This window comes from Lithobates pipiens, unplaced genomic scaffold (assembly GCF_037356315.1).
Source record: "Lithobates pipiens isolate NorthernLeopardFrog02 unplaced genomic scaffold, aLitPip1_a1.2 Scaffold_13, whole genome shotgun sequence".
Taxonomy (NCBI): Eukaryota; Metazoa; Chordata; class Amphibia; order Anura; family Ranidae; genus Lithobates; species Lithobates pipiens.
In genome coordinates, this window is record NW_027507718.1 from 463433799 (window position 1) to 463456796 (window position 22998).

The 22998-nt window shown below is 42.8% G+C and overlaps 1 protein-coding gene across 2 annotated transcripts in view; it reads left to right on the forward strand.

The window, feature by feature from the left end:
• Positions 1 to 22998, forward strand: part of SORCS2 (sortilin related VPS10 domain containing receptor 2) — a 1283650-nt gene that overhangs the window by 1252247 nt on the left and 8405 nt on the right. Inside the window, exon 27 of one of the 2 annotated variants that reach the window (XM_077477839.1) lies at positions 4334 to 4413. The exons of the other annotated variant lie outside the window; for it this stretch is intronic. Within the exon in view, the coding sequence (XP_077333965.1) occupies positions 4334 to 4413 (80 nt within the window). The remainder of the gene's footprint in view (positions 1 to 4333; positions 4414 to 22998) is intronic. 2 annotated transcript variants of the gene reach the window in all.

A 22998-nucleotide genomic window follows, 5' to 3' on the forward strand; every position in this document is an offset into this window, starting at 1 on the left:
AAAACAGTGGTGAGTGAGGAGACTGATGCTGTGAGCTGGGGGGTAGAGAGATAGATTTGGGTGTCATCAGTGTATAAATGATATTGAAAGTCATGTGGGGCTATCAGCTGACCTAGGGAGGAGGTGTAGATTGAGAATAGAAGCGGTCAAAGAACAGAACCTTGGGGGACCCCGACAGAGAAAGGAAGAGGAGAGGAGGAAATAGAATTGTAAGTGACACTGAAGGTATAGTGGGAAAGGTAGTATCAGAGCCAATGAAGAGCACAGTCATGGAGACCAAAGGAGTAAAGTTTTTTTTTGAGGAGTTGGTGGTCAACCATATCAAAGGCAGCCAAAAGTTTCAAAAGTAGAAGTACAGAATAGTGCTTTATTTTTTGCTGGTAATAAATCATTTGTGACATTTAGGAGAGCAGTTTCTGTGGAGTGTCGAGGGCAAAATCCAGACTGAAGTTATTCTCAATGAGGTGGTCACTCAGTTGGTTGTAGACCAGTCATTCAAGGAGTTTGAAGTAAAGGGTGAGCAGAGATGGGGCGTAGGTTGTTAAGATTGGTGAGATCCAAGGAATGCTTTTTAAGTTTGGGGGGGCTAATGCATGTTTTAGAGAGTTGGGGAAGATGCCAGAAAAGAGGGAGAGATTGAAGATGTGGGTTAGAGAGTGTAGGATAGAGTATCAGGGTGACCACAGTATTTTAGAGGAAACATGGTCCAGGGGACAGGTTGTTAGGTGGGCGTTGCAAATAAGTTTAGCAACCTCATCTATAGTAGCATGGCTGAATAACGGAAGTGCTGATTTTACCTGTGGACATAGGGTGTTAAGTGGGGGGATATCTCCGTAGAGTGGAGATTTCATCACAAATTGAATCATTCTTAATTTTTTAAGTGCTTGCCAATCTCCTGGGCAGTGAGTGAGTTAGTGGATGGAGGCAATGGAGGACAAAGTAGAGAGCTAAAGGTTGAGTTGACAGGAACTGGATGAGAAGGTGTTATTGAGAGTGGTAAAATACTGTAGGTCTGCTTGGCAGTGTAGAGGCAAGAATTGTATTTTTGGAAAGCAGATTTATATCGGTTGAAGTTTTTGTGAGATTTAGTCTTTCGCCACAGACGCTTAAGAACACAGCTATGCTTTTTGAGACTTCTGATGTTATCTGTTTGCCAGGGTTGTAGGAGTTGGGCCTGATTCTGACCTTCGTCCACTAGGTCTAGGGGATTAAGTCTAGAGAAGGGAGAGGGAAGCAGCAGAAGCAGTGTCGGATTCATGAAGCCAGCTTTTGGTGACAGCGAGTAGACCAAAAGAATAAGTGACAAATAGGTAATGAACAGAGATGAGTATGTTGCAGACAGAGCGGGCATTCCAGAGGGCACAGGGGGAGAGGAGGCTGGTTTTGGGAAGAATAGAAATGGAAACTAAATTGGATTTTCAGCCACTGCCAGGGGATACATAGTCATAAAAGAGGCCCAGGGTTTGGGAATATATCTCCAGAGGAAAGGAGAAGCAGACATGCCTTAGCATCCTCAGGGTTTTATTAGCATGTGGGGTTAGAATAAAGAGTAGGTGATGAGTGCAGTAATAAGGAGAGGGCAAAAGTCAGGGTTATGTATACTAATTTTGGGATGGAGAAGAGGGGGGAAGGAGAGAGAGTTTAAGCAGAGAGGATACAACGAGGTCACCTGCCACACCTGCCACGCCACAATCAAACTGCAAAAGGACCAATAGGGCAGGGTTGTAAAGATTTAGGCAGGCCATACACGGTGCAAATTCACACAATTCCCCCATCAACACAGACAGTGTTGACAGGGGTATCAGCAATTGTCTTTTCCCAGTGGGGGTGGGCAGGGAAAGTCGTCCCTGCCGGGAGAAGACAGTGATGATCGCTAGTGGCTATAGCATAAATGTAGTGATAATTACAAGAGAACAATTGATCAACTTGGTACATTCAGCCTGCCCATTAATGATTCGAACCATGTATGGCCAGCCTAAGATCAGTCCATAATTTAGGTAAGAGATTTAAAAACAAAATAAACATCACAATAATGTGAATACAGTTATAGATGGATGTGAAGCAGCAGTAATATAGATGCAAGTTTACCATAAAGACGTTGAGAGCAGTCAGTCTGTATTCAGTTTAAGTTTAATCATTTAAGTTAGACAATTAAGGGTATCACTCCTAACTTTATAGATAAAAGTGATACAATACTTTACTCCAGTTATGTCATGCAAATCTTTCTCTGTATTCTAGTGTAGAATGATGGATTCCCCTATATTTCCCCTCTCTTTGCCCCATGTCACTCTAGGGATTCTGGTAACATTTTGCCAGTTTGGCCAGAATCATCAGTGTGGCTTGGACCATTTTGAGGAGGGCTATGCAATGTCAGCCAGCTCTGCAAACATAGGAGGTATTAATGAGAGTTGGTCACCTTGCTAGATGAAGTCAATCCTGAGACAAGTTGTTCTGGTCCAGACCCATCATGAATCTTAAAATAATGTATGTTGAATTAACAAACAGCATGTTGGGAAGTTTCTGTGGCCCAAAAAAAAAGTGTGACTAATCTTAAAGTACACCTGTCATAAAGTGCTTGTTATTAGCATGTCATGTCCATGCTCTCTGAGTCACTGTCCTGGCACAAGCTTAGAAATCAGGAATTTGGACTTTTCTTTCTCATTTTCTGCGTAATTGTTCCCAGAAGTATTCATGCTAAATACAGCCAGGCGAATAGCATTTTTAAAAGGGGCCAGTACTGAGAACTTAAACATTTTGTTCATGACTGGTGTACTTTAAGCTGATACGTTGTTAGTTTCTTCTAGTTTTTCAGCTATATCTAAACTTACTCTATTTAAAGTATATATCTGGGCAACATTAAAAAACGTATCCAGTGCATTTCTGTAATACACACATATTTCCTATGTTTCTCTCTCTTTAAAAAGCTGCAAGTAAAGAAAAATACTGGTTGATCTGCCAGAAATGTGCTGAGCTCCTATCTTTCTGTAGTGAGACAAAAATGCTGCCTCTACTGCAATGAAATTCCAGGCAGTGTTGTCAGCCCCCTGCTTAGTTCTCTTCCACTGGTCTACGTAACTTCTTCCTATCCTTAACATAAGGTGTTCTGTAGTCCATCAAGAGACAACTAAGGCAGGGCTGACCACACTGTTTGGGATTTCAGAAAAACAGAGGCAACATTGGATGGGATGCCGACTGAGATGGCTATTTTTGCTGTCCATTTTGTCACTGTCCACTAGCTACAAGGACGTGGGCAGCCTGGGCTGCATAGTTTCTTTGGTTGTTAGGAAGAAGCTGGGCTGCACATCATCACTGGTTGTTATGCCGGCGCCTGGCATAACAACTAATGTCCCTTTGTGACCTGAGGGCAGAACATACACAGAGCTAAACATGCACTCCCGATAGAGTGTCTGGTATGAGGACAGATTGTCCAATATCAGGATAGAGTGTCCAGTATGAGGTATGGTATTAGGACAAAGTGTCTGGTATGGGAACAGAGTGTCCAGTATGAGGATGGAGTGTCCACTAAGAGTTTCCAGTATTAGGACAGAGTGTCCGGTATGAGGATGAGTGTTCGCTATGAGTATCCGGTATTAGGACAGAGTGTCTGGTATTAGGACAAAGTGTCTGGTATGGGAACAGAGTGTCCAGTATGAGGATGGAGTGTCTGCTATGAGTGTCTGGTATTATAAAAGAGTGTCTGGTATGAGGAAAGAGTGTCTGGTATGAGGATCGAGTATCCACTAAGAGTGTTCAGTATTAGAATATAGTGTCTGGTATAAGAACAGAGTGTCCAGTATGAGGATGGAGTGTCTGGTATTATGACAGAGTGTCCATGATAAGGAAAGAGTGTCCAGTATGAGGATGGAGTGTCCGCTAAGTGTGTCCGGTATGGACACTCTGGCATCGATGCCACCCACCCATGAGTTACATGGCCCTGATTATCAGCTCACTGAAGGAACTGTGACAAATGAACAAGTGGCAACTGAACAAGTATTTTCCTATAATTGCAGCTTTTTAAAGAGACCAAACCCAAAAGAATGTGACTATATTGTGGAGATGCACTGCACAATTTTATAAAAATGTATCCCGGACATATATATCATTGTCTATAGCCAGCAGCTAGTATGTGTTTATGTTTATTTAGTGATGGCCCACTATATCTTCTCAGTTGATGTCAGCTTTACTGGCCCTTTAATTTATCTCATGCTATGCGCTCTTCCATCCTGCAGCTCTCATTCATCCTCTATTTCATTTTCCCATACACTTTATTTTGCTTGTTTGTTTGTTTTTCTACGGCCCAACCTTGGGATTCCTCCACATCATTGCCTTGCAGTGACACTATCTGGGAGAGGTGGATTGTTCAACAGCTACAAGGTCCCTTTATTGTCGATGCCTGCCAGTGTCCATTCGCAGGTCAGTGGCATGTTAGGTGGATGTTTGACCCTGCTCCTTTATCCCTCCAGATTATCTGCACTATTACTGCACTACAGAAAAATCTTGCACCCCGCCACTGTTAGACCATCCTACGCGGAAGCACTGGGACATCTGTGATTCGTCATGGATGGGAGCACTCAAAGCTCTTTTATGTTTTTTTTTATTATTGCACATTTTTATTTTATTTATTCTTGTTGTTAAACTGCCCTTATGAAATGGGGAAATCAGGAGCACTAAATAATATTGTAGCTTGTTGGGCTCAGCTGCATCGGAGATATTGCATCTGTTGTTAGTGTGATATTAACTCACTGCTGAGAGTCTGTCCACTCACTGCCCACTAAAGTCAACGCAGGTGGCATTATTTTACTGGCAGTTTCAAATATCTTGTGTAGCTGATTCCTTAGCCAGACGTATATATGGTAAATAGTACTGAGTGGTAAAAAGAATAAACTATTATAAAGTGATGCCCAAATCATTGCTGAATAAATGTTTGACAAGGGATACTATGGGGTTGATTTACTAAAGAGAAATAGACTGTGCACTTTGTAAAGCACAGTTGCACTTGACAAGTGCAGTTGATCCAGAGCTTAGTAAATGAGGTGAAGCTTCACTTTGCAAAGAATATCAAATCATATGCAAGGAAAATTAAAAAACATTTTGCATGGATGATGGAAGTCAGCAGAGCTTCTGCTCATTTACTGAGTTCTGGAGCAACTGCTCTTGCAGAGTGCAACTGCACTTTGCAAAATGCACAGTCTGTTTGCCCTTAGTAAAATAATCCTGATGTGTTGTGAAATCTTATTTTTTGGCAGTCAGTCTACTAAAACTGATATTTCACCTTTTGGTATGTGCTAGCAACTGGAGTCTTTCACTACCTTCACTACCTTAAATTGTCACTAAGCTATACATATAAGCTAATTAATGACCTTGTAATCTATTTTTCATGAAAATGTTTCTTACTTTGTTTTTCTGCCTCATTGTAATGTTCTTCTTGAGTTCCTGAACCTCTTGTTTTCCTCCTTGCTTCTGTTTGTTTGGAATGAGTAGTGCATGTTAGTTGTGGTCATGTGTACTGCTCTATGCACTACAAAATCCCATAGTCCATCTTGGAAGCGAGCAAAAGAAGATGGCCATGTTGCTACATATAGTGGGACCATGGAAAATGAATGTAGCCACCCTCTAACAGGAAGTCAGATCACAGCAACCAAAAAAAGGAATTTGGACATTTTTTACAATACATACTTTAATAGCTTTTTTTTTAAAACCAAAGTTTAGGGTCACTTTAAAGTGGAACATTACGCACTTAAATAAAAGAAGAATTCCAGAAGTCTGAAGCCATGGGATTGGGTTTACGCACCAACTTCTCTCGCAGCTTAAAGCTAGTTTCAAACTAAAGTGGGCACAGTCTGTATCTCGGCACATTCATCCCCTAAAAAAATCACACGCTCTTACAAATGGTTAAACATCTCTTGAATATGTGGCACACCGGACTAACCTCGTGGTTGTACCGCTGTAACATCCTCAAAATGAGCATTCTCCCCAAAGTTTTATACCTTTTCCAAGCCATACCAATCTTCATCCCCAATAGTCTTTTTACAGATTTTATATGGGCCCACAAATTTACACAGAAACATACTCTCACTACCCAAACTACATGGTGGGCTGGCAGTTCCAGACTTACGGACTTACTACCATGCTAATCATCTAAGTAGGCTGGTGGATCGGTGTCGCCATCAAGACATAAATCTCTGGACTCTGAACAGGCCCAGAGGGACATACCTCTCTCCAGGACAGCTTGTTGCTATTCCTCCACTTCTAGGGACATGAAATTACATCCTCTTATTGGCTCCACCACACGTGTCTGCGCCCAAATTGTCCCTCGAACACACCTATCTCCCTCACACTCTGCGTTATACCCCATCTTGAGAAATCCATTCCCCCCCCCCCCGGGCTGTAGTGATAGACCCTTCCGAAACTTGTTGACCTCAGGACATTTTCCAGCCTCTCATTTCCTCGTAGCGTGACACTGGCCATCACTGTCCATGCTTACAGGCCCCACTGGCACCTTCCAATTGGACTCATTTTTTTAACTTGTTACTGCCTTCAGGGAGCTTTAACCGCCCTCTCACCACCTTTGAAGAGTCGTGCTCAGACACCGGAGTGCTACCAAATGCGCTATATACGAATTGGATTACACTGATCCCCCCCCCCCCCCCGATAGCCACCAGATTCTCGGCTTGACTGGCTGGGAGCAAGATCTAAACCGCAAATTCACCCCAACCAAAGACATCACATCTTGCGATTCACACACAAATTCTCAATTTGCACTAAAACGCAAGAAACTAATTTTAAAATTGTATCCAGGTGGTAGTGCACACCTTCCCAACTGCATAAGTTCTTTCCCTCTGCGTCTGACCGCTGCTGGCACTGTATGGGAGATCGAGGCACAATCCTACATATTTTATGGTCCTGCCCCAAACTTGAACTATTTTGGAAAACTGTTCGTCACATCCTACAAAAATTCATGAAAAGACCAATCTCAGACGACCCAGTCTTTTTTCTTCTTTATGCCTCCAATATCCCAGGAAAAAGCTTATAGGAAATGAATTATTGGTCACCTCCTTGACACTGCCAAGGTGTGTATCCCTCTCAACTTTAAATCCCCACACCCTCCGACCATTGGCCTTTAGCGACAGAAAGTGGAAAAAATAAACAAAATGGAGGATCTTGTCCTTACCTCAAGGCAGGAGCGCTATTCCAAAACGTGGACTCTGTAACATGTTTGTCTTCTCTGACGAGGGTAAGGCTCTATTTGAAAATGACACTGCCAATTGATCTTTTAGTACATGCCCCATAGGCGACATATGAACTTTCCACTATACATAAAAAGTTAACTGCTTGAAGCGGGTCCCACGGAGTCTTCTTCTGCTTACCTTTTGCTTACTGCAAACTGACCTCCCTTCTTACCTCTGCACAGGCATGATGTTTATTTCATTAATACGCAGGTTGATATCATAAGGTGTTGTACAGCCCTTGACAGTATATATTGTCTCTTCCAATTCATCTTATATGACGACTCTGTAGAATTTCCGTTTCTAACATTTTGTAACCTGTACTGTACTATACATGTTTATTCACAAGTTGTTTTTGACTCTATGGTCCCTGTCATTTGCTTTGACTTAAACAAATAAAATAATTCCAGGCATGGATATTTTATACATAGTTGTATTCATTGATCCAATGTGGACCAATGTAACTATGTACACCGTATTAGACATCTGTGTGTAGACGCCTAATATATATATTACAGTGTTGTGAAAAAGTATTTGCCCCCTTCCTAATTTTTGATTTGTTTTCATATTTCTCACATGTAAATGATGCAGATCATCAACAAAAATTTAAATTTTACACAAAGATGATCCAAGTAAATCCAAGATGCACTTCTTAAATTATTATTTAATTTATTAAGGGAAAAAAGCTGTCTAAACCTGCCTGGCCCTATGTAAATAAAAAGTAATTGCCCCCCCCCATGCTGAGTCATGAATGAGCTGTGATTAATCACAATTTTTTGGACAGCTGAGTTAAATTTCACGTGCCTCACCCAGGCCTGATTACTGCCAGACCTGTTGAATCAAGGACTCACATAAATAGAAGCTGTCTGACAAAGTGAAGCACACTAACAGATCACAAAAAGCCACACATCATGCCACAATCTAAAAAAATTCAAGAACAGATTAGAAACAAAGTATAGTACATGTAATCAGTCTCGGAAAGGTTTCAAAGCCATTTCTGAGGCCGCGTACACACGCGGGGACTGTTCGCCCAACTTTGTCCGTCAAACAGTTTCGGCAAACAGTCCGCTCAAAATTAGCATGGACGGACATGGCCACACACGACGGACGAACAGTTTGCTGAAACCGTGCGCGATGACGTGAACGGCACGTACGACGGGACGAAAAATACGACGTCCTATACACTGCATTATAACTTTCGGCGTGTAAATCCTTTCTGAGTTTGCGCGGAACTTAGTTTGACGAACAAGCCTACACACGAGGGGACTGTCCGCTGAAACAAAGTTTCAGCGGACAGTTTTTCGGAATTTCCGAAAAACCTTGTTCAGCGGACTGTTCGCTGAAACTGTCCGCTGAAAGCCCACACACGAGCGGACTGTTTGCCGAAACACTGTTCAGCGGACAAAGTTGGGCGAACAGTCCCCGCGTGTGTACGCGGCCTAAGGCTTTGGAACTCTAGTGAACCACAGAGAGAGCCATTATCCACACATAGAGATGACTTGGAACAGTAGTGAATCTTCCCAGGAGTGGCTGGCCATCTAAAAAACTGCAGGCCTCATCAAGATCAGTGTTCATGATTCAACAATAAGAAAGAGACTGGGCAAAAATGGCATCCATGGGAGAGTTCCAAGGCCAAAGCCACTGCTGACCAAAAAGAACACAATGGCTCATCTTTCATTTACCAAAAAACATCTTGAATAACCTCAAGACTTTTAGGCAAGTATTCTTCGGACTGATGAGACAAAAATTTTACTTTTTGGAAGGTGTGCATCCCGTTACATCTGGCATAAAAGGAATACAGCATTTCATAACAAGAACATCATACCCACAGTCAGACGTGGTGGTAGCGTGATTATCTGGGGCTGCTTTGCAGCTGCAGGACCTGGATGACTTACCATAAGTGATGGGACCATGAATTCTGAGCTCTACCAGAAAATCCTAAATGAGAATGTCCGGCCATCAGTTCATGACCTAAAGTTCAAGTGCACTTGGGTCATGCAGCAGGACAATGATCCGGAACACAACAGCAAGTCCACCTCCAAAGCAAAATTTAGGTTTTGGAGTGGCCTAGTCAAAGCCTGGACTTAAATCCAACTGAGATGCTGTATTATGACCTTACACAGGCCGTTCATGCTGGAAAATCCTCCAATGTGGCTGAATCAAAACAATTCCGCAAAGAAAAGTGGGCTAATTGCTCCACAAAAATGTGAAAGACTCCTTGCCATTTATTGCAAATGCTTGATTGCAGTTGTTGCTGCCAAGGGTAGCACAATCAGTTATTAGGTTTAGGGGGGCAATTACTTTTTGACATAAAGCCAGGCAGGTTTGGATAGCTTTATTGCCTTAATAAATTAAACCATCATTTAAAAACTGCATTTTGTATTTACTTGGGTTATCTTTGTGTAATAATACGATTAGTATGATGATCTGAGTCATTTAAGTGTGACAAACATGCAAAAAAAAAAAAAAAAATCTGAAAGGGGGCAAATACTTTTTCACAGCTTTGTATATACACAGGTCCATACATATTTGGACACAGGCTTACGTTTAGAGTTTTTCAGGTATTTACCGAAACATATTCAAGCTATAGTTATATAATGCATATGGGCAGAAAGTGCACACTCTCAGTTTTAAATTGAAGGTATATACATCTAAATCGGAGAAAAGGTTTAGGAATTACAGCTCTTAAGAATAGCCAACCCCCCCCCCCCTTTTTTTCAAGGGATCAAATGTAATTGGACAATTGAATCAAACGCATGTTTCATGGGCAGGTGTGGGCTACTCCTTTGTTATCTCTTCATCAAATAAGCAGGTAAAATTAGAAGAAAATCTGATAGTGTGTATGGGGCTTTAGCCAATAGTAAGGCTTACCTATAGGTACATTAAATATCTCCTAAACGCGCACCGTTCAATAGAGGGCATGCGCTCTGCAGGAACAGCGCACTGTGCCGATCCTTCAAAGTCCTGTGCCGTGATGTCATTGCGGCTCTGGCCACTCACACAGAAGGAAGAACTGGTGAAGATGGAAGTGCCCTTAGTGACAGAGCGCCGCTGGAGGGTTTTGTTCTAAGGTAAGTTTCACATAATAAAAAAAAAGAAAGAAAAATTACTGCGCTCCTAATCTAACAAATGAATAGTAAACCAACCCCCAATTACAGCTGCCAGGATGTGATACACATCCAAAATACAGTGCATATAAAGAATAAAAGTGGCTGCGCTCCCTACCCCTAATTTAAATAACCCACTGAGACTATCACTATTTGTGAAAAAAGTGAAAATGAATCAAATAATTACAATTAATTAAGTGAAATCAGCTAATATCAAATTGTCAAACCAAAATACATCTAGAACAATTCATATACAATCAAAATTATATGAAAAATAGGTGATAAATGCTCAAAATAAATATAATTAAATTAATATAGTGATTAATTAACAATAAATGATATTCAAAAGTAAATAAATATTTATAAATAAATAAATAAAGTTATAATTGATTATGAATAAATTAAATTAATTATATTCAATAAATAAATAACTATAAATAAATATATACAGTGATTATTAATTATAAATGAATTAAATTAGATAAAAACCCAGTGACAAATTGATAAATGAAAAGTTATATCCATAAAAAAGGTGAACTAGTAACCCCCAACCAATAAGAAAAAGTCCAAACAAAAAGTCTTTGTAATGAAAGGGATATCTCTTTAAGAGGGTGCCAATCAGCCGTGCGATCCACCTTCACCAAGCCACAAAACCGTGAGTCATCAGTGGGAATGCACGCTTACCGGAAAGCGGTATGTAAACGCTCATAAAATCTATCACCCGAAATGCACCAATCCTGACTCCTGCTGCGGAAACAATTCTGAATGGACCATGGAGATTTTCATATAGGCAGGCAATGGTTTAGATGGTAACTCAGAAAACACAAAAAAAGCCTCCCATAGCATAAAACAGGCAGGATATTTTTATTTAAATAAATAAACGAAGTATACTCACAAACATATCAAATAAAAAAGCATGAAATGCCGGCCGGCATGCGAGCGCCCATTCATAAATGAAAATAAACAAACAAAAAATAATAAATGAAACATAAAAAAGAAAAAAATGAATAAAACATAAATGAAAATTAAGAAATGAAAAATTAATGATAAATGAAAAGTGACATAAAAAATTAAAAATGACATAAAAAAAAAAAATTGCCAATTGCAAATACATTAGCCCAAAAATTGCCAAATAAATATTTTGTATCAAAGAAATATATGTATGATTTGCCAAAAATACTTTTTTCTTTTTCTCCTCAGAAAAAGTTATTTTTCAAAAAGAATGTTTCCTTGTTAACAACCAACTCACAACGAGTTTACAAAAATATCATATCTAATATCTTACATCAAGAAAACTCCCATGTTTCACATAATATGCTAGTATGTGATGCATACTAGCACATTATGGCTTTGCAGGTTTAAAAAAAAAAAAAACAAGGTGTGCCTGTGTCCAAAAACGACCGCTTTAAAAACAAACATTTAAAAGATCGCTGTACTAACATTGCATAGTTATTACAGCGGCTCTTCAGCTGTCAGTTGTTGTTTTTTCCGTTGAGCCAGTAGTGTTTACCAGGCTTTAGGCTATAAATATAATATATATGGAATTAGTATCCCTCTCCTACTCATAATATAAAACTACGGGTCAGTTGACTTATTGAAAACAAAGTACTCCCATTTTGGTTGATATCCTATTTTATAGCTGTTAAAGGGAAAGGAAATTCTGCCATCCACCAGAAAAAACAAAACAAAAGCCCATTTCATTTGTTCAGCGAATGATAGATAAACACTCTAGACATCTGTATTATAGAGCTTATGTTTTCCTGACGCATCATGGCAGCACACACACTGGGTTGTGACTCCGCCTCCACAACCTGATAGGACTGGTTAGCTATAAGATTTGAAGAGGAGTCCACCGCTGCATTCTCCTTTTTTTCCTCACCTGAATGAGACATCACGTATTCGATCGGTTAGCAATGGAGCCCCTTACCGCACCACCCCAGCTAGGTTCGGCCTCTCCTACCTGGAAGCCCCTGACTGTACGGTCTCTAAATGAGCTATAACGCAGGGGGCCCCACTCTGGTGGTCTCAGGGGCAAAAAAAAAACAAAAACAAAAAAAAAACCTTAAAGAGGTTTTAATGTTCTGCAGCGGTCTCCCTCTACCTATTTTGGTTCCAGCTTCTACTCTCCTATTTACTTCCCCAGGCATACCTCTATCTTTTGTTTCATTTTCGTTTTCTCTTTTTTCCCTTTTCTTTTCCTTCTTTGCTTCCTCTGTGCATGCTGAGCCCTGTAGTTCCACAGCGGTATGCCCTTTCCATCATGGCGGCCACGTTAGGACGCTCGGCGCTCAGGAAGTGACATTTCCCCTGCCCTCTGCATTTTGCCAGCATCCAACGTCACTCCTCCGGCGACGGCGGTCTATTTAAAAACTGTCTTTTTCATTTTTAAATGCTGCTTGTGTTTTCTACACCACCCGTCATCCTGGTTTCTGCACACAGCCTGCTGCCTTGCAAGACAAGTCCTCCTTGGTCTCTGGTAAGGGTTTTTTCTATCATCTTTATGTTACTTTACCGTTTATTCTATGTCAGCACCTTCTGCCTATACTCTGCATTAGCTCTTACACTGAAAACCTCTGGTCACAGGTGTACTCTATTCTTCCCTATGGAGACCGCTGCCTTAGTAGACCATCGAAGAACTACAAGGTAAGGGGACGTATGGATTGGTAAGTAATGAAGAGGAGAAAAGAGAGCACTGCCATTAATACCTTTCATTTTGGTAGCTCTAGCAGGTCATCGGGGTCATCCCATTCTAAATGAAAGGAACGTTCCCCCTCAAGACACTCTCACTCTCGGCGTAGTCGGTCAAGGTCTTCCCGTCACCGCAGAGAAGCGTCATCCTCGCACCGAGAGGAGCACCATACCCGTCCTGCGGTTAATACCTGCTGGGTCTGTGGAGCGCAAGCATTACCTAATAAGCTTGTTTGCCAAATCTGTCTGGAGGAAGCAACTCGAGACAAAGAAGCTGACGCAAGAGAAGCTTCCAATATAATAAGAGACTCGGTTAAAGAAACGATTTTGCAGGTGACAGCATATGATCCAATCAGGTCATCTAACTCAGCCTCAACTTCACACACCCCTCAGGATCCAAACGACTCCCCAGAGGAAGAGGAACCCCTGACCCCTACAGTTTTCGACTTTGCATTGATAAACCCATTTGCGAAATCAGTTAAGGAGGTGATCGGTTGGGAAGAAGAGAGACGTCCCACCTAAGTTACGAAAATATTTCCCTAACCTAAAAAAAGACCCGGAGGTCTTTCCCTTTATTGAAGAGCTAGAAGAGCTCATAAAAGATGAAAGGCAAAAACCAGAAAAAAAATCCGGTTTGAATAACAGATTAGCAAAGCTCTATCCCCTAAAAGAGCCAGCAGTGAACCCTCTTATCTCCGCTCCTGTGGTAGACTCCTCACTGATGCGTTTAGCGTGCCATGTAACCCTACCAATAGAAGACGCCGTAACATTTAATGATGTGATGGATCGCAAGATCGACCTTGACCTTAAGAAAGCCTATTCAGCAGCGGGGGGGGGGGGGGGCCTGTAGGCCAGCAATTGCTCTAGCAGCGGTCAGTAGAGCCATCACCTCCTGGACATCTGGCGTGGAAAAATTAATACTGGAAGCAGCAGACCAAGACAAGATTATTTCAGCGCTGCAGGAACTCAGCCTAGCGGGTGATTTTGTAGCAGAGGCGGCGGTGGACGTTATACGATCTTCAGCAAGAGCGATGCTGGCCACAGTAACTTCCAGGAGAGCGCTCTGGCTGAAACCTTGGGTTGCCGACGCATCTTCCAAATCCAGTTGGTGCAAGATCCCTTACGACGGCACTAACCTTTTCGGTTCAAAATTAGATTCCACAATATCAAAGGTCACGGGGGGGGGAAATCAGGTCTAATACCGTCGGACAGAAGATCCAAACAACAGAAAAATCCACCCTTCAGACGACACTTGCCCGAGAGGTACCGGAACGTAAGATCTTATAGACCCGGGAAAGAATTCAAACGGAATTGGCGAAGCACACAACCCTCTTTTGTGAGAGTCCAAAAATCAAAGACAACCATTCCGGGAGACCAACAAAAATCTTTTTGATGCAACGCATGCCCAGCCCGCAATAGTAGGTGCGAGGCTGAGGCTATTTGCCCAAGTATGGATAGACAGAATAAAAGAACCCTGGGCGATATCCACCATTCAGCAAGGTCACAGGTGGAAGTTCAAGCAAAAACCGCCAAAAAAACACTACAGGCCCACCAAACTACCATTTTCGCGTCTGAAACGGAAGCTTTTAGTCAAATACATCATGGAGTTGCTCCAAAAGCAAGCAATCATGGAAGTTCCACAGGAGCAGAGAGGAGAAGGTTTTTACTCTCCCCTTTTCTTGGTGTTAAAGAAAACAGGAGACCTGAGGCCTGTGCTGGATTTAAAAAAGTTGAACCAAATGATTCTAGTCGAATCGTTCAGGATGGAGAGTCTCCAATCAATATTACTAACAGTAGGAGAGAAAGATTGGATGCTCTCGGTCGATTTGTCCGACGCTTATCTACACGTTCCAGTGCATCAAACCTTTCAAAAATACCTGCGCTTTGCGATAGGCAAGCAACACTTTCAATTCAAAAGCCTCCCATTCGGGATATCGACGGCACCCAGGACCTTCACAAAGGTTTTACTTCCAGTTATAGCACTATTGAGAGAGAGGGGACTAAGAGTCCTACACTATCTCGATGATATTCTTCTTCTAGCAGACAATCGAGAAACACTTCTACGACATCGGTCAATTCTGATTTCCACACTCCAGCAATTCGGGTGGATAGTGAATTGGAGGAAGAGCAGCCTGGTCCCAGTACAGAAAATGGTCTTCCTAGGAGCCGAATTAGACACCAGATCCAACACAGTAGGGCTTCCCCAGGAAAAACGTTATCCCCTCATCCGCAAAGTAAAAAGGCTCCTGTCAGCAGACCACCTGTCTGCAAGAAAGTGCTTAAGCATTCCCAATGGAATTCGAGGGTCCTCCAGAATTCGTTCCTAAAACAATGGAACGGGGTATCAATGTCACAACAAATATCGATCACCAGGACAGTCAAGGAATCTGTACGATGGTGGACTCAAACCAGCAATTTAGCTCGCCGTCGTCCTATCGTTCATCCACTCCCAGAAATAGTAACGTCAGACGCCAGTCATCTTGGGTGGGGAGCGTATCATCTAGACCGGGGAGCACAGGGCCGCTGGCCCTTCTGTCCACAAGGGATAGTCTCAAACGTTCTGGAGCTCATGGCCGCATGGCAAGCACTCCTAACTTTCAGTCCCCTTCTTTCAGGGAAGAGTGTCCTCCTGCGCATGGACAATACAGTGGCTGTGAATTATGTCCACAGGCAAGGGGGCACCAGAAGCAAAGTAGTCCTAATGCAGGAAGTTCGACCTATAATCGAGTGGGCACAAGTCCACCTGACGGATTTGAGGGCAGTATACGTACCCGCGATTCACAACCAACTCGCGGACGACCTAAGTCGAATATTTATATCAAACAACGAGTGGTCTCTCAGTCACAAGGCCTTTACTCTTCTGACACGCAAATGGGGCGTTCCCGATATGGATCTGGCAGCAACTCCAGCGAACCGCAAATGTACTCGCTTCTTAGCAAGGACCGCCTACCCAGCAGCAACAGGGATGGACTGTCTCCACCATCCTTGGGAATTTCGCCTAGGTTACATATTCCCTCCGGTGCCCCTGATAGCCAGGTTTCTGGCCAGACTGAGGAGTTCGTCTTCCACAGTAATAGCAGTGTTGCCCTTCTGGCCCAGAAGACCATGGTTTCCGACCATCCTGCAATTGAACACAGAGGAGCCTCTCCCACTTCCGCTGTTCCCAGACTTGCTCTCGCAAGGGCAATTCCTACACCCGTCACCAGAGCGATTACACCTGACGGCTTGGAAACTGAAAGGGAAAGGTTGTTAGATCAGGGTTGTTCATTAAGAGTAATATCTACCTTACAACAAGGAAGAAATCGACAAACAACATATATAATAAGATTTGGGAGAAATTCTCCGCAATAGCCCAACAGCAGTCCTGGAACCCCCTCTCTCCATCAGTCTCTCAGGTGTTAGAATTTCTACAACTAGGCCTAGAGAAAGGATTAAGGTCAAGCACCTTAAAAATTCACGTCTCTGCCATATCCGCAATGACAGGAATCAAATGGGCTTTAAATCCCCTCATCATTCAGTTTCAGAAGGCATGCCTAAAAATAAGGCCTCCCAGGAAACCAACTTTTCCGACCTGGGACCTGTCAATCGTTCTGGAAGCTTTAACAAAAGAACCTTTCTCGCCGGTGGGATCAATATCCCTATGGGACTTGACACTAAAACTATCATTTCTAGTTGCAATCACATCGGCCAAGAGGGTATCCGAGCTGCAAGCTCTATTAATCAAAGAACCACACCTAGTTTTTTACCCAGACAGGGTCGTACTCAGGCCTTCGGACCAGTTCGTGCCAAAGGTAGCATCTAGCTTCCACTTTAATCCGGAGATCAATCTTCCTGTTTTTCTCAACACAGACGGAAATCCGCATCCTCTGGAAGTGAAGTCTGCAATCTCTACCTATCTGGAAGTTACCGCTCCATTCAGAAAGTCAGAAAACCTCCTGGTCATTCCACATGGCGCCAAAAAAGGTCAAGCGGCTTCTTCAAGGACAATAGCTTCATGGTTGATTAAAATTATCAAGAAAGCATATCTAGTTCAACATCTTCCAATACCGGAAAACCTGAAAGCGCATTCAACGAGGGCGATGGCGGCCTCATGGGCAGCGTACTGTAGAGTATCACCAGAGACTATATGCAAGGCAGCAACTTGGACGTCAAAAACCACATTCATGTCGCACTACAGAATAGACCCGGCTCAATTAACTACGGTTGAGTTCGGGAGATCAATTATTCAATCAAATTCATCCATACCTTGTACTTGAGTAAATAAAAATTTCTGAAAGGCACCCTCCCATGTAGCGAGTTATTTCCCAGTGTGTGTGCTGCCATGATGTATCAGGAAAACGGAAAATTGTATACTCACCTTTCTGTAATTTTCCTTTCCTGACGCATCCCATGGCAGCACACAGGATCCCACCCCTCTAAGGTGATAGTTACTGAGAATGCAGCGGTGGACTCCTCTTCAATAGCTAACCAGTCCTATCAGGTTGTGGAGGCGGAGTCACAACCCAGTGTGTGTGCTGCCATGGGATGCGCAAGGAAAGGAAAATTACGGAAAGGTGAGTATACAATTTTCCGTTTTTTGGTAGTGCAGGCAACTCTGCCCCATCATCTTGTGGTTTACTTCCCTATCCCTTGTTCTGCAGTCCACTGATAGCATAATGATCCTGTTCATGCACATATGCAGCATTGCATTAAAAAGATGGTGCTTCCTTGACCCTAGGTTCACATCTATGCAGTTGCAGTTGATACGTTTTTCCAGTGCATTTTTTAAACCCGCATTTTTTATGCATTTTGCATGCAGTTTTCATACCTTTTGCGTTTTTTTTTAGTTTACTTTACTCTTTAACAAACTGTGAATAGCTGGTTGTTAAGGAGTGGGCCGGAAAGCCAGCCACCATGTTCTTAACAACATATGAGTTATCAGCTATCAGCAGGGTTTCCAGAGAGAGGACACCACATCCCATTTTTTATGAAGAATACATGAAAAAACAGCCAGCTGTGGGACTTTAAAGGTGTTAACAAATAAAGAATATAGTATTTTTAATTATAAAAATATTTTAGTAATATCATTAAAAACATTTCATAAAAAAATCCCTCATTTGCATGTCAAGTTCAAATCATATATTTGTACAGACACTACCACTCAAAACGGCAGAGCGGTAGTGTCTGTACAAATATATGATTTGAACTTGAAATACAAATGAGGGATTTTTTTATGAATTTTTTTTTATGACATTAATAAAATATTTATATAATTAAAAATACTATATTCTTTATTTACTGACCCCTTTAAAGTCCCACCGGTGCCTGTTTTTTCATTTATGTATTCCCTGCTGACAGCTAAATGTAAAAAAACAAATTGCTCGCAATAAAAAAAAAAAATAATTTGGAAAAATATAGCATGGGGTTTCCCTCAAAATTTATACCAAACACGAAGGGGAAGGACCCCATGCTGTTTTTTCTTGATGAAAAAAATTGGGCCCTTCAGGTCTGGTATGGATTTTGAGGGAAACCCCATGTTAAAATGAAAAAATTGGCTTGGGCCGCCCCCCAAAATCCATACCAGACCCTTATCCGCAGCCCAGCAGGTCAGGAAAGGGAGGGGGCAAGCAAGCGCCCCCCTTGAAACATACCAGGCCACATGCCCTCAACATTGGGGGTACTTTGGGTAATGGGGGCTCTGACAGCTGACTGCTGATGACTCATCAATTAAAGAATGTTAAAAAACGAATTTAGTGACTTAGGAGCTAAATTGAGGAAAACCTCCATGGTAGTATTCTCAGGAATACTACCGGCACATCGAGCCACACCAGAAAGGCAGAGGGAGATTATTGAAGAAAACAAGTGGCTGAAGAGCTGGTGTAGTAAGGAGGGGTTTAGGTTCCTGGAGGACTGGGCTGACTTCTCAGTCAATAACCGGAACTATAGAAGGGATGGACTGCACCTAAATGAGGAGGGTTTTTTAAACTAGGCGATGGGGGGGAGGGTCCAGACGTATAGATAGTCAGCACGGAACAAATTCTAGAGGGTAGTATTGGGGGCATTAGTGGTAGGTTGACCAAAGCACATAAACCCAAGGTAAGTATAGTAAGTAGAAAGTCCTAGTTGCAATTTCAGAACACCAAATAAGAGGATAATATGCGTCCGGTCTAAACTACGTGGCATGCTCACCAATGCCAGGAGTCTGGCAGACAAGATGGGTGAACTAGAGAGACTATTGTACGAGGAGGATTTGGATTTTGTGGGAATTTTCAGAGATCTGGTTCAACAGCTCTCATGATTGGCAGGCAAACATTCAAGGGTATACCCTTTATCGCAAGGATATAGAGGGTAAAAAAGGAGGAGGGGTATGCCTATATATCAAGAATAATGTACAAGTGAATGTGAGAGATGACTTCACTAAGGGAGCTAGGGAGAAGGTGGAATCCTTATGGGTAACGCTCCAAAGGGATGAAGCTAAGGGGAAAATAATACTGGCAGTATTCTATATATATATTTTGTGGGGCAGATGGTAAACGCACCAACTAGAAATAAAGCGTTACTGGATCTACTGATTACCAACAATACAGACCTGATCACAGATGTGGAAATATAGGGCAATTTAGGGATCAGCGATCACAGGTCAATTGGCTTCCGTTTAACCACTTTCAGACCGGACCATTTTGCTGGTAAATGACCAGAGGTCTTTTTACACTTTGGCACTGCGCTGCTTTAACTGGTAATTGCGCGGTCATGCAATGTTGTACCCAAACAAAATTTGCGTCCTTTTCTTCCCACAAATAGAGCTTTCTTTTGATGGTATTTGATTGCCTCTGCGATTTTTATTTTTTGCGATATAAACGTAAAAAGACCGCAAATTTTGAAAAAAAATGATATTTTCTACTTTTTGTTATTAGAAAAATCCAATAAACTCAATTTTAGTCATACATTTAGGCCAAAATGTATTCAGCCACATGTCTTTGGTAAAAAAAAAGTCAATAATTGTATATTTATTGGTTTGCGCAAAAGTTGTCACATCTACAAACTAAGGTACGTTTTCTGCAATTTACGCAGCTTTTAGTTTACGACTGCCTATCTCATTTCTTGAGGTGCTAAAATGGCAGGGCAGTACAAAACCCCCCCAAATGACCCCATTTTGGAAAGTAGACCCCCTAAGGAAATTGATAAGAGGCATGTTGAGCCCATTGAATATTTTATTTTTTTGCCTCAAGCGATTGAATAATGACAAAAAAAAAATTTTTTTTTTTTTTTTACACAAAGTTGTCACTAAATGATATATTGCTCACACATGCTATGGGCGTATGTGAAATAACACCCCAAAATAAATTCTGCTGCTTCTCCTGAGTACGGGGATACCACATATGTGGGACTTTTTGGGAGCCTAGCCGCGTACGGGGCCCCGAAAACCAAGCACCGCCTTCAGGCTTTCTAAGGGCGTACATTTTTGAGTTCACTTCTCACTACCTATTACAGTTTTGAAGGCCATAAAATGCCAAGATGGCACAAAACCCCCACAAATGACCCCATTTTAGAAAGTAGACACCCCAAGCTATTTGCTGAGAGGCATGTTGAGTTCATGGAATATTTTATATTTTGCCACAAGTTGCGGGAAAATTACAAACTTTTTTTTTTTTTTTTTTTTTTTCACAAAGTTGTCACTAAATGATATATTGCTCACACATGCCATGGGCATATGTGAAATGACACCCCAAAATAAATTCTGCTGCTTCTCCTGAGTACGGGGATACCACATATGTGGGACTTTTTGGGAGCCTAGCCGCGTACGGGGCCCCGAAAACCAAGCACCGCCTTCAGGCTTTCTAAGGGCGTAAATTTTTGAGTTCACTTCTCACTACCTATTACAGTTTTGAAGGCCATAAAATGCCAAGATGGCACAAAACCCCCACAAATGACCCCATTTTAGAAAGTAGACACCCCAAGCTATTTGCTGAGAGGCATGTTGAGTCCATGGAATATTTTATATTTTGCCACAAGTTGCGGGAAAATTACAAACTTTTTTTTTTTTTTTTTTTTTTTCACAAAGTTGTCACTAAATGATATATTGCTCACACATGCCATGGGCATATGTGAAATGACACCCCAAAATAAATTCTGCTGCTTCTCCTGAGTACGGGGATATCACATATGTGGGACTTTTTGGGAGCCTAGCCGCGTACGGGGCCCCGAAAACCAAGCACCGCCTTCAGGCTTTCTAAGGGCGTTACAGTTTTGAAGGCCATAAAATGCCAAGATGGCACAAACCCCCCCCAAATGACCCCATTTTGGAAAGTAGACACCCCTAAATTTAGGGGTACACTAGTGAGACTAGGTAATAAATGGCGGGTGCCCTGAAACTATAAAAAAATAACTAACCAACCAGCGTCACCTGTAACAGTTATATGGTGATCACTGGTGAAAGGGTTAACTAGGGGGCAATCAGGGGGCTTTATGCGGTAGTATATGGGGGTCCCTGGCGCTATAAAAAGCTGCGGCGAACCTAAATACCTACCTGCCTAACTAGCGTCACCTGTGACACTAATACAGCGATCAGAAAAACGATCGCTTATTAGGCTGGGTTCACACTGGAGCGATGCGGGAACGCCACGAATGCGCGGCGGGTTCCCGCATCGCATGCCTCCCGGCGGCAGTTCACACTGCCCTATGCGAACTGCTGGGAGTGTCAGTGAAATGTTACTGACACCCCCAGATCAGTTCGCATATCGCAGTGCGATCTGCAAACTCGGATCGCATGGTGTGAACACCCATGCGATCCGATTCTGCTGCGGGCCAAAAAAAGGGTCCCGTGCGAATTTGCGGCGGGTGCGGCGGGTGTGGCGGGTGCGGCGAATGGCTGAACTCGAATCGCACAGAGATCGGATGTGATTTGCACTGCAGTGCGGTGCGAATCACATCCGTTCTCATAAACCGCTGCAATGTGAACCCAGCCTTAGTGACACTGGCGACGGGGGGTGATCACGGGGTTAAACCTTTATTGGGGGGGTTAGGGGGGTACCTTAGAACTAAAGGGGGCTAACCCTAACTGCCCTAACAGTTATTAGTCACAAATGACACCCGCCGGGTGATCAGGGGGTTAAACCTTTATTAGGTAATAAATGGCGGGTGCCCTGAAACTATAAAAAATAACTAACCAACCAGCGTCACCTGTAACAGTTATATGGTGATCACTGGTGAAAGGGTTAACTAGGGGGCAATCAGGGGGCTTTATGCGGTAGTATATGGGGGTCCCTGGCGCTATAAAAAGCTGCGGCGAACCTAAATACCTACCTGCCTAACTAGCGTCACCTGTGACACTAATACGGCGATCAGAAAAATGATCGCTTATTAGGCTGGGTTCACACTGGAGCGATGCGGAAACGCCGCAAATCCGCGGCGGGTTCCCGCATCGCATGCCTCCCGGCGGCAGTTCACACTGCCCTATGCGAACTGCTGGGAGTGTCAGTGAAATGTTACTGACACCCCCAGATCAGTTCGCATATCGCAGTGCGATCTGCAAACTCGGATCGCATGGTGTGAACACCCATGCGATCCGATTCTGCTGCGGGCCAAAAAAAGGGTCCCGTGCGAATTTGCGGTGGGTGCGGCGGGTGTGGCGGGTGCGGCGGGTGCGGCGAATGGCTGAACTCGAATCGCACAGAGATCGGATGTGATTTGCACTGCAGTGCGGTGCGAATCACATTCGTTCTCATAAACCGCTGCAATGTGAACCCAGCCTTAGTGACACTGGCGACGGGGGGTGATCACGGGGTTAAACCTTTATTGGGGGGGTTAGGGGGGTACATTAGAACTAAAGGGGGCTAACTCTAACTGCCCTAACAGTTATTACAGTCACAAATGACACCAATGCAAAAAAAAAAAAAAAAAAAAAAAATGACATTGGTGTCACTGTGACTGGGGGGCAGGGGTAATTGGGGGGGTGATCGGGGGGTAAAGGGGGGGTGTGAGTGTGCCTGGCTTCTTCT